This window comes from Hydra vulgaris, chromosome 12 (genome assembly GCF_038396675.1).
Source record: "Hydra vulgaris chromosome 12, alternate assembly HydraT2T_AEP".
Lineage (NCBI taxonomy): Eukaryota > Metazoa > Cnidaria > Hydrozoa > Anthoathecata > Hydridae > Hydra > Hydra vulgaris.
In genome coordinates this window covers 64,025,001-64,037,500 of record NC_088931.1, presented here as the reverse complement: position 1 = coordinate 64,037,500, position 12,500 = coordinate 64,025,001, and the positions used below count along the sequence as shown (strand labels likewise).

At 24.4% G+C, this 12,500-nt stretch overlaps 1 protein-coding gene across 5 annotated transcripts in view; it reads left to right on the top strand.

Moving 5' to 3' along the window:
- The window catches only part of LOC100211621 (diacylglycerol kinase zeta), a 118,523-nt gene that overhangs the window by 51,443 nt on the left and 54,580 nt on the right, over nt 1-12,500 (top strand). For all 5 annotated transcript variants that reach the window (XM_065814085.1, XM_065814087.1, XM_065814088.1 and 2 more), the window contains exons 6-16: nt 2,322-2,399; nt 2,569-2,640; nt 2,797-2,844; nt 4,526-4,560; nt 5,550-5,610; nt 8,345-8,458; nt 8,991-9,061; nt 9,132-9,213; nt 9,437-9,515; nt 9,642-9,697; nt 9,904-9,969. In XM_065814085.1, coding sequence (XP_065670157.1) covers nt 2,322-2,399; nt 2,569-2,640; nt 2,797-2,844; nt 4,526-4,560; nt 5,550-5,610; nt 8,345-8,458; nt 8,991-9,061; nt 9,132-9,213; nt 9,437-9,515; nt 9,642-9,697; nt 9,904-9,969 — 762 coding nt within the window. The remainder of the gene's footprint in view (nt 1-2,321; nt 2,400-2,568; nt 2,641-2,796; nt 2,845-4,525; nt 4,561-5,549; nt 5,611-8,344; nt 8,459-8,990; nt 9,062-9,131; nt 9,214-9,436; nt 9,516-9,641; nt 9,698-9,903; nt 9,970-12,500) is intronic.

The following is a 12,500-nucleotide window of genomic DNA, read 5'->3' as shown; positions in this document are numbered from 1 at the left end:
CAACATGGGCGCCCAAAAAATAATTTTTGGGCGCTTTATTTAGGGCGCCCATACCGCTCCAGCAGTACTAAAACAGGTCTGGGTTCATCCCTGAAAACTAAAAAAACTTAATCTCCATTAAGCTAATTATTTTATCGAATTTTTTAGTAACAAAAAACAAAATTGTTTATAGTTAACAAATTTTTTTGTATACGAAGTTTTTAAATGAAACAAAAAAAAAACACCATAAAAGCAGTATATAATAAAATCTTTTATTTATGATCTTGCAAGCTCAAGAATATTCTTAAACTTTTGATTGCAATTTAAAAAACTTACTTAAATTTCAATTTGTAATAAAAAAAAAAAAAAAAAGTTTTATTTTATATCATATGTTATTTTTGTTTTGTTTTTATTTTTATTTACTGTAATAATTTACTTTTTTGCTTAAAAAATGCTTAATATTTCAAGCTTAAAAAAAAGGTCATTAATAAATATATAATTTAATTCTGATAAAAGATGATATAATTTAAAACAAATTTAATAATAATGTATAATTTTTTTCTGATAAAAATATATATATAATTTAATTTTGATTTAAAAAATATATTCAAGTTAATTCAAATAAATTCAAATAAAATTAACGTTAATACTTTGGTTTAACTTTACTGCCAAATTTATTTAAAAATATTATTAAATGTTGTTCATTATTTAAATTTTATTTGATTTTATTTAACTTTTATTACTGAAATTTGAATTCCTTGTAAACCTGTTCCCAGGCTGCATCAAAAGTTTGCCCAAAATGTACGTTAAACTTTTTTTTATAACGCAAGTTTAAGCACAGCTATTATTTTTTAATGTTATATACAACGATATGATTCTAAAATTTAATATATTTTTCATAATTTTTTCATAATTCATTTATACAAATTTTGAGAAAAGAAAGAAATTTATTTATACCAAATATTTTTAAAAGTGTAATATTAAATTTAATTATTTAATATAAAAAAAAAATTGAAAGAAAATAAACATTCCATAATAGCATTTCTACATTTATTAATTATTCAACTTGTTTTGCGGTAATTAACATTATTGCAGTAGTTTAAAAAAGTTAATGTCTTTCAAAAAATTAAAAAAAAATATGACGTCAAATTCACATTAGACTAATGCGTTAAGCATTTTTTTATTTAAAAACAAGGCTTGCATATCAGGTTAATGCTATTAAGGGCAAAAATTGAAATCATTTTTCTATTGTAAAAAATGACTTTAATTTTTCCATGTTCAATTTTCATAAGAAAATAGTACAATGGAAAAACCACACAAGTATGGACATAAATTATTTTATCAAATTAGTTTTTTTTAATTTTATTTCAAATAGTTTCTTTAAAATAAAATCAATTTGAATGTTAATGTTTATAAATAAAATTTTAAAAAACTTTCTTTTTTTAAAATTGTAAAATAAAATTTTAAATCAAATAGGGAATTGAGAATTCAGTGAAAATTTTAATTAAAAATAAAAAATATACAGAGTTTATTGCAATTTATAAATGCTTCATAAAGATACTTATTTTTTAAAAAGAAGTTTTCAAATAAAAAAAAAGTGACTTTAAAGCATAATTGCTTTAAAACTTACAAGGAAACTTCAAAGCATAATTAAATCATGGTCTGCAAAAACAACAAGCCACATTTTTTTACTTTTTGATTTCATTGTAAAAATTGTTCCTTGTGTCTATTCTGCACACAAGGAACACTATGATATTCTGTAAAAATCAGACATGTACCATAGTACCTTTTGTCATCAACAATTATATGATTTTACATGGTCTGTAAAAACAACTCATGTGTTGCACTTATGTTTTTACAATCCAATAAGAAGTTATTTCACATAGTTTAATTAAAAATTTTCTGTTTAAACACTAAGTATTTATTAATAATTAAAAAACACTATTTATTTATCAAAATGTCATTTATTGACATTTCATATTTTGTCAAAATAATTGTTGCTGAATGAGGTTCCTTAAAGTTTAAATCGTGTCTGAAAGGAGTGATATAATGGATATTGACAACAAGAAGTAAACTTTGATAAAAACAGGAGTTTTTCTCTAGTTTCATTTCTTAATTTGTTTGAATTAGTGTAATTTAGTTTTTATTTACTTGATTACAATAATTTCATTTACCTGATCACAACAATTTCATTTACTTAATCACAGTAATTTTGATTGGTTTGATCGCATTATTTCATCTGAATTAAACTTGCGTAGGGACTTTCATTTTGTAGCAATAATTTTAATATAAGTTTGAATTTTTTTACTTGTTTGCATATAATTTAATCAATTTTATTTAAGTACTCGCAGACTAATAGTAAACGAGGACGAGGAGTTTCAATGCGTAGGCATTCTAGTAAAGAACGAAGAGCATTTGTTGTAAGTTTTCATTTTGTATATGAATAGAATAACAATAATGTTCTATTTTTAAATACCTTTTTTATAGTTATAGAGTTGTACTTTTTTTAGAAAAATACTGTTGATCTAAACAATAAAGTTCTATTTTTAAATATTTTTTTTTATAGTTATAAAGTTGTGTTTTATTTAGATAAAACCTGTTGATGTAAATAACAAAGTTATGTTGCTTGTTTTTGTGAATCCTAGAAGTGGTGGAAATGAGGTAAACTCACCCTTTAAATTATAGTAAAGATTTTTCTGTTTGTTTATCTATTTTTGATATTAAACTCAATAGATTTTTGGAGAATACTATATAGCAATATAAATAGTTTAAAATTTTAAAGTCAATTTAGTTGTATTTTTTAAATCAAAAATTTAGGGTGCAAGAATTTTAGAAAAATACCAATATTTATTAAATCCCAGACAGGTAAAATGCAATTCATATGTGTTTCTTCGCTTGTTTTTGTTAGTTTTGTTTTAAAAAAAAATTTGAAATAATAAAATTATATTATATACATAGAGTTTTTGCTCTAAAAGGTTGAATTTTTAAAGATTTTAAAGTACACACCATAAAATTCAACTTTGAACTTTGAATTTATTGAACACGACCTTGCAACTTTGAAGTAAATGTTAATAAGTAAAGATACATTGCAGGCCTAGTTACGAGATTTCGCTGCGTAGCGAAAACGCGTAACGCATTTCTAAGTAACTCAACTCAGCAAAAATATTTTGCATCGTTAGAAGTTATATTGCGTCACTCGCGTCTTTTCAAGTACCGCTTTGTAATTAAAGTTATTTTATTAACGCGTTAAAAATTATACAGTTTTTTTTTTCTCTCACTATAACAAAAGTTACAAATAAAATCTAAGTTCTTATTTAAAAAATCATTTTTATTATTTTTTTCAAATATGAACTAAATTTTATTTTGAAAAAATTATTTTTTTCATAAAACTTAAAATAACATTTGTTTATTTTATTTATAATTTTACAGTTGGTTTTTCGGTTATTTTATTAACTGTTAATAAATTTTTTCTTATTTAATTTGTGAACTCATTTTAATAATGTTTTTAAGCAAGAAATAGTTTTTTTTTGTTGTTTATCAGTTACCGATAACATATTCGTGATCATAATTTATTTTCATTAATTAAACGAACGTTATTAAAACTTTACGTTATTGAATTAACAATAAACAAAATATCTTATTAATAAAACATTTACATCAAAATAAATCGTGCATTTTTTAAACTATTATAACTAAAAATAAATTTTATATTTAAAAGGAATTTATATATTTAATTCCTTAAGATAAAACTTAAAACGCTTAATTTTTTTAAACTAATTTTTAACAGCAACAACAAAAATTATGAAACAAACTGTTTCTTTAACAAAAAATCTATTAGTTTACAATTGCGGTTACAAATGCTTTTACTTACGACTTTGTTTCTTCTGAATAAACGTCAAGTTAACGACAATCAAAAGATAATTTAAATATTCTAAAAGATATAAGTTTTTGCGTAGCTCAAAACTGCTGAACGCGTAGGCAAATCGCCTTTTCGCAAGCAAAATGCGAGCTGCGTAACGCTTCTTAACAAGGCCTGCATTGTATGATATTCTTGTCATGTCTTTTCATTGTTTGCATAGAAACCAAATGTTGTATATTTGTTTAAATTTCTTAAACTTTAAATGAAATTAAAACGAGACTAAAATCTAAACATTTAATTTTAAAATTATGTTTTTTACTAATATAAAAATGTAATTTGTTTTACTTTTGAATGTTAGTTGAATTTCTGAAGTTCTTAGCTTTTTTATTGATCATATTTTAACATATTATCATATATTATATATATTATATTTATAATGTATAATTTCTTATCACCAGTTATGAATAGTCCTTCAATATATAATTTCTTATCTTTATTGATCATATTTTAACTTTTGAGTATTATGTATACTAAATCAAAAAAACTTCAATAAAATCATACATTACTGTTTTGAGCAGAAAATCTATTCAAATTTATTTAAATTTTGAATGTGCAACTGGTTGTTATTTATTTTTTAATAAAAATTTTGTCAAAAGAGTTTATTTTTTGTTTTCTTTATACTTCTAGGTCTTTGATTTATCAAAAGGTGGTCCTAGGTTTGGGTAAAAAAAGTTAATATATTGCATTTATATTTTTATTAAATACAATTACTTTTATTATTTATTAACAAATAAAATGTTTAATGTCTAAAATGCTTATATTTTCTTATAAATTTTTTGGTAAAAACTGCTATTGATTTAAAAAATTATGTTTATCAACCAAGTTTTGATTTTATATTTATATAATTTTGTTGTTAAATTAATCAGCAAGTATTACTTTTGAGAGAATTTAAATGTATATATATATTTTTTTGATTTCGTTTTGAAACATTCTAATGTTCATTTTGTAGTCATGTAACTTAATCACAACTTTTTGAAAAATTCTCTTATATTGATGTACATAGTTCAGTAGTTGAACAGCTACTTAGAAATATCAGCGTTGATCAGTTTATTTGATTGTTAAAATTATTTTTAAATCTTTATTTAAAAACTTGAAATTTTAGGAATTTTTTTTTGAACTTGAAATAATAATGTGACATTCAAAAAGTTAATATGATAGTTTAGAGTAGAATTGAGACATTCAATTGAAAATTGTGTCGTATCCACTGTTACTAAAAAAAATACCTAATCTTTGACAAATCAATAAAAAGTAATGATTCTTTTGTTTATGTAAAACTTTATAAGAATTTATAAAAAGTTTCTAAAAAAGTTGTAAAGCAATAGATTTAAATTATAATTTTAATTTTACAGCAGATTTACTAAATTTAAACTTTTCAGGCTTTTAGATATTTTTATTAAATACTTTAAAACATCTTATCAGTTGTAAGTTGTTTTTTTTTTTGGGCTCATCTTTTAAATTTTATATAAAATAATAAGATGTGAAAGATGATGTTGTAATTATGTTAAAAGTGAAAATGCAAAAAAAATATTTAAACTATATTTTACTTTTACCCAGTTTTTAAAAACTTTTAAAGCTTTACACTTTTATCCTGTGTGAATTTTTAAAACTTATTACTCTTAAACGCTTTACATTTTTCAATACTATTTTTTAGACTTGAATTATTTCGTAAAGTACCTAATATTAGAATACTTGTTTGTGGAGGCGACGGAACTGTGAGTATATTTCTCTACTAAATTGCTAAGATTTATCTACTGTTTATGCTAGGATATTAAAATTAATTTCAGGACTATCATTTATTCCTTATATTTGATTGATCTTTTAAAATTGAGTTTAAAAAAAACACAAAAAAAAACTAGCTTTATATGCATTGTTTTTATGGGTGTGTTTAATGTTTTGTTTTCATAAGTTTTTTTACAAATTTTATTGATTGCATTGAGCTTATAATAAGTAAAACTAAACATGGTCCAAATATTAGCAATTAACATCAATGTTAATTGCTAACATTTATATATCCAACTAATCATGTTTTTGCTTACTTGATCACAAGTGCTTAACCAATTTTTTTTTTTTTTAAATATCTTTGCTTCCAACAAGACTGCAAGCAACCACTAATTAGAGTTGGAAGTTACTGGAAGAGAAAAGATGAAGATTGTAGATCAAAATAACGATTGACAAATGACTTAAAGGATTGCAAATTATATGAATCAGGAAAGCAAGATGAAGGAAGCAAATTCCAAAGAACTGATGTTCAAGAAAAAAAACTAGATGAATAAGAGTTTTTGGAGCATTTAGGAACACTCACAGAACAATGCCACCTTAGATGTCAGAATATCTGGAAGATCGTTACTGTAAATTAAAAAGAGTATAGGGCCAAGAATAGAACCTTTAGGAACCCCTGAAGTTACAGAATAAGAAGAGTGCTGTCTATTGAAGACAACTTTTATACTACGATTGGAAATAAAGGCTTCAATAATCTTAAAGATGTTACCAGATACACCGTAAGAAGAAAGCTTATGGAGAAGGCCAACATGCCAAACTTTATCAAAAGCTTTAGAAATGTCAATAGCCTTAACCTCTCCACCTCTATCTAATGCCAGATGAAACCTATCGGTTAATACTGTTAGCAAATCAGCTGTAGAACGAGAAGATTGAAATCCATATTGATAATCAGAAAGTAAGTTATTAGATTCAAGATAAGAGATTAAGTGTTTGTTAATTAAAGATTCAAAAACTTTGCTTATGATAGGAAGAATACTAATGGGGCTGTAGTTAGACGAATCAGATCGCTCTCCAGAATTTTTGAAAATAGGGATAACAGATGCTGCTTTCCAGCAGGCTGGAAAACAAGACTCTGATAAGCACTTGTTGAATAGTTTTGAAAGTATAGACGACAGATCCGGAAAACACTTCTGCAAGTCAATAACAGGTATGTTGTCCGGGCCACAAGCTGTAGAAGAATCTAAGCAGGAAATCACCTTAGATACAGAAGCTGGAGTGATACGAATGTCAAGCAATGGATCAACCTGTTTGTTGGCAATATCAGGTAGAACGCAACTAGTGGAATCAAGAGATGATATTGATGAAAAGTTCTTAGCAAATAATTCAGCTTTGTCTTTAGGTGAGGTGACAAAGTCTTAACCATACAAGAAAGGTGGAATTACAGATTTGCCCTTATTGTTGATACTATTAAAGGTTCTCCAGAAGTCACGAGAGCCTAATTTTTGTGATGAAATACAAGATTTCATGACCTGAGAATAGTGGGTTTTGGCGTTAGATAAAACCTTTTTACAATGGTTTCTAGCAGTAATAAACAGGCGTCTGTTTTCTGGAGAATTGTTTTGCTGATAGATATGGAAGTAATGGTTTTGATTGGCAATTGCAGCAGCACAATGCGAGGAAAACCATGGAGAAGAATGAGGCTTGACTTGGAATCGTTGATTGGGAAAAAAAGATTCCATGCCAAAGTTATGTAAGAAGCACATTTGTCAACAGGAAGATGAAAGATTTCTACCCAAGGGCCATCACGAAGAAAATCACGGAAAGAGTCCCAGTCAGCTTTAAGGTAGTTGTAAGAGGTATGATGGTAGGGGGATTCAGATGATGAAGAAGAATGAGATAATAGTTTTAGAAAGATCAAACTGTGATCAGAAGTACCTAAGGGTGAATGTGGAGAAACTGAGCACTGACTAGGATCAGAAACAAGACATAAGTCGAGTAGAGAAGGTAAATGATTTGGGTTGTCTGGAAAGCAAGTTGGAAAGTTGACTACTTGAGTTACGGATTGAGAAAGGCAAAGGTTGTGGGCTTTAATGGCTGCAGAGTGATTAAAATGTAAATTTCTTGTTTTAATTAATTTAGTTTTAAACAGGAAATTTCTTTAAAAGTAACAATCATGTGTTTTAATCAAACAAAATGTTTTTATTGCAGTAAATAATTTTTTTACAAAAATATTTTTTTCTTTGGTTTTGCTTGTGGGAAGTAGTTTGCAGTTGTAGTTCGGAGCAGTTGTAGTTTAAAATATCACTTATGAAGTTGCCCATTATTATATTGTGTTTTTTTTTATTAAACAAATTTTTTATTAAACAAATAAACTTTAAACATTAAGAAATTAAATGTTCTTGTATAAAAAACAATATAGCTGAGTTTTTTTTTTTGTTAAACATTATTATTATTATTATTCATTAAAAAGTTCTTGTTTATTTGAAACTCACCAAAAAAGATAAACTTTTATCATTTATTTATGAACTCCTTCAGAAGAAAAAACACATTTATAATTTGTTTTTTTTAAAAATCCCTCATTAGCTTTTTAGAGCCAACATGCATCACTGATTGTTTTACTAAATTTTGACTGCAAGCATAATAGTGATTTTTTTTTTTTACATGAAACTAGGAGAGGTACAAGTATTAAAAGAAAGTGTTATCTTTTAAAGTTATTTAATAATTTAGGTTGGCTGGATTTTATCAGAAATTGATAAATTGAAGGTTTGTCCTGCTCCACCTGTTGCTATTTTGCCTTTGGGCACTGGAAATGATCTCTCAAGGTTTCTTGGATGGGGATCTGTGAGTTAACAAATTAGTTAATGAGTTTAGAAAAATAGAAGCTTAAGCAAATTTTTTAAAGATACTTACATTATAAAAATAAACTTTTTTAAAAATCAAAAATTCATCTTCTGTAAAAAATTTTGTTTGCAGCTTTTATGATAAATAACAATTTTTTCATTTGTTCATTTTTCTGAACCAATTTTTTTTTTCTTTTTTACTATGCTACTTGTTTTACAGTTATATATGTTAATTGTATCAATAAATTACTTTTTATAGTTATATATGTTAATAATATTGTATCAATAAATTACTTTTTATAGTTATATATGTTAATAATATTGTATCAATAAATTACTTTTTATAGTTATATATGTTAATAATATTGTATCAATAAATTACTTTTTATAGTTATATATGTTAATAATATTGTATCAATAAATTACTTTTTATAGTTATATATGTTAATAATATTGTATCAATAAATTACTTTTTATAGTTATACAATTTTATCTTATTTGAGTTTTATGTTTATTGTATAAATTTTTTAAAGGGGTATACAGATGAACCCTTAAGCAAAATTCTTACTCATGTGGAAGAAGGAGAAGTTCAAAAATTAGATAGGTATCACTATTAGATTATAGTCATTAATATTGAATGAGGTAAATAATATTCTGACATTCATTCTTTGTAGATGGTCTATCGATGTTATTCCTTTTGATGTTGCACAAGAAAATTGCAATGAGAAAGATTCTGAAGACAACTCAGTTTCAAAGGTGTTATACAAAATTTATTTTAAATGATGTTTTATGTGCTAGATCTACATACATACATACATACATACATACATACATACATACATACATACATACATACATACATACATACATACATACATACATACATACATACATACATACATACATACATACATGCACACATACATAATAGTTTATGCACAGCAAATAAATGTCAAATATGTCTGATAACGTTTTATAGTTACCATTGTCTGTAATGAACAACTACTACAGCATGGGAGCAGATGCTGATGTTTGTTTAGAGTTTCATGAGTCTAGAGGTTTTTGTTAAGTTCTTTGTATTTATTTCAATTGCTAATTAATGATTTTTGTTGTTAAATTAAAGTCTACTAAGTTCATTAAAAATCTATGAAATAAAGATTTAATTTTCCATGTATGATATTTAGAGGCAAATCCTGAACGATTCAAGAGTCGATTAAAAAATTTATATTTTTATGGGAAGGTATTTTTTATTTTTTTTACATTTTGATTTATGTATTTGTAAAATGTCTTTTTACTAGCAAAATTCACTATATTTTGACTTTTTCAATTGCCTAATTGTTAGAAATGTGTTTCAACAAAACAAACAAATTTAAGAAGTACTTCAATTAAAATAAAGTGGGAAAACTAGCATGCATGTTTTATTGCTTCTCTTTTTTTTTTATTTAGAAAGGAAGTGAGACAATTATTCGTAGAAAAAGCAAGGCTTTATATAAATGTATTGAGAATATAATTGTAAGAAAATTTATGAGGTGTTTTTCTATTATTGTTTTATATTATTGTTTATAATTAATGAATTTAAAATATTTATCCTTTTCAAATTTGAAAAGTAAATAGAGAAACTAAATTCATCAGAAAAATAATATGACCAGTGGTCCAGAAAATTTAAAAGGTGTCACCATATGTTTTGAACTTTGCTGGGTTTTTTACAGCTTAAAGAATCTAATAAAATAAAGATCCCAAGACGATTTCAGCATCTAATACATGATTATAAATATTTAAAGGATTCAAATAAGGCAACTTTAAAATCATGTGTTCTTTTTGCCAAAATCTTTTTACCTGGCTATTTTCTAGGGTGATGAATTCAATAATCAGAAACATTATGATTTATCATTAAATACCTTTTTAACTTTTAATTTACATAATTTTATGAAGTTTTTTATACTAGATGGCATAAAAAAAGTCAATTATTATGTTATAATAGTCAGTTATTAGCCATTATTATCAGTTTATTATCAATTATTAGGCATTAGTTTTATAAAAAATTATAATTACATGTAAACCAATTTAAAAGCATAATTTTAACTTTATTTTTTGCCTAATACTTTATTTACCCAAATGTTCAAGAGTTTAAAAAAAATGTATATAGATAATTATGTTGTATAAAATGATAAGTGCAAAGATAAATGTTTACAAATAAAAAAATATAGAAAAAGGTTTGTGTTAAGATAGGCATTTTAACATTTTAACATTTTTACATTTGTCTAGTTAATGTTACAGGTGTATCAACACTACAAATTATGTTGTTAATTATAATGAAAAAAATATAATTTAGTATATTAATCATACCAAATGTATCTAGTGTTACTACATGACCAACTGAAATGAAAAATTCGCTTTGTGGTTATGAAGTTTCAATATCCTAAAGCGTAGCTGAAGCTTTTTTTCATAAATATGTTTCTCATAAATATATTCATAAATATATTTTTCATAAATATATTTTGATTTAATTAAGTATTGTTGCTTGTTCATTGTTATATGAAGATAAAATGTTGCTTGTTCATAGTTATATATCATAGTTCATAGTATACAAATTTATAAAACCATAATATTTTAAGACTAAAATTTTTAAGTAATTTTTTTAAACCCTTTGAACAATATAAAGTCAAAATCTGACATATATAATGACATATCTCTATTTTTATTTTTGCTATATATAAGAATTGTCAGCAAAAAATTTGCTTAAATTTTTAAATCATTGCTGTGTTCAGGGTAAGATTTTCAAATCATTGCTGGATAACTAGAAAAACTATTTTTTATTTAATAAAAAAAATGATTTTAAAATTATTTTGTTGTATACACATATAAGCTAATTAATAAAATATTTAAATGAATCTACTAAATAAAAAAAAATTACTTAATTTCAAGCTTTTTTATTTGTTGTTTTTTATTTGTTATTTATTTATTGGTTGATTTAAAAACTAGTTACTTTGTTTAATGAGGTTTGAGCAACATTTTTGATTGCTTGTATTATCTATTTGCAGATATTTGCATATGTTTAATAAAAAATGTTTACGTTTACATTTTTAAATTACAATATAAATTTAGTTTAAACTTTATCATAATTTGGTTTATACAAATAACAGTTCACAAAATAAAAGCAAATTTTTAGTCGAAAATTGATGTTGATTTTCTTATTGATAGTTTTTAGTTTTGACTTTAATTATGGTGATAAAGTATGGAGATATAATGATAAATGTAGTATGGAGATAAAATGATTAGTGGAAACTTACATGATCATTTCATTAGATTCTTTACCCCAGAAATTAGTCTAGTACAAGTTTTCAAGTAAAAAGAACACATGTTTTTAAAGTTATTCAAGTTAAACTTCTGAATAAATATTTTATTTTTGAGTTGACTAGAGAGATCTGGTTGATATCTGTAATTAGTTAAATGGAGATAAAATGGTTTCCATATGTTACTTGTTCATTGTTGATAAGTATACAAGTTTATAAGATCAAAAGTAAATTAAAAACATTGCATAAAAAGAATAAACAGTTTGACCAGTAGCAACTGAACAAATTCAACTAATGAGTGTTTTCTTAAAAATGGAACTTCAATAAAATACTAAAGAACAAAAGTATCATGTTGTTAAAATGTTATAGAGCAAGAGTAGGGTGTTTTCAAAGTATTAAAGAACAAAAATAGGGTGTTGCTAAAATGTTATAGAGCAAGAGCAGGGTGTTGTCAAGTATTCATGAACAAAAGTAGGATGTTGTCAAATGTTATAGAGCAAGGGTATAGTGTTTTCAAAATATAAAAGAATAAAAGTAGGGTGTTGTGAAAATGTTATAGAACAAGAGTAGGGTGTTGTTAAAATATTAAAGAATGAAAATTGGATATTGTTGAAATTTTAAACATTTTGGCTCCTTTTTTTAAAATTGCTCTGGAATTATTGTCAAAATAAAAACCAGGCTGGTTGGTTATACTTTTTATCATTTTTTTTTTTAATTTTCTTTTTTTCAAAATTTCTTTCGTTTTTTTCA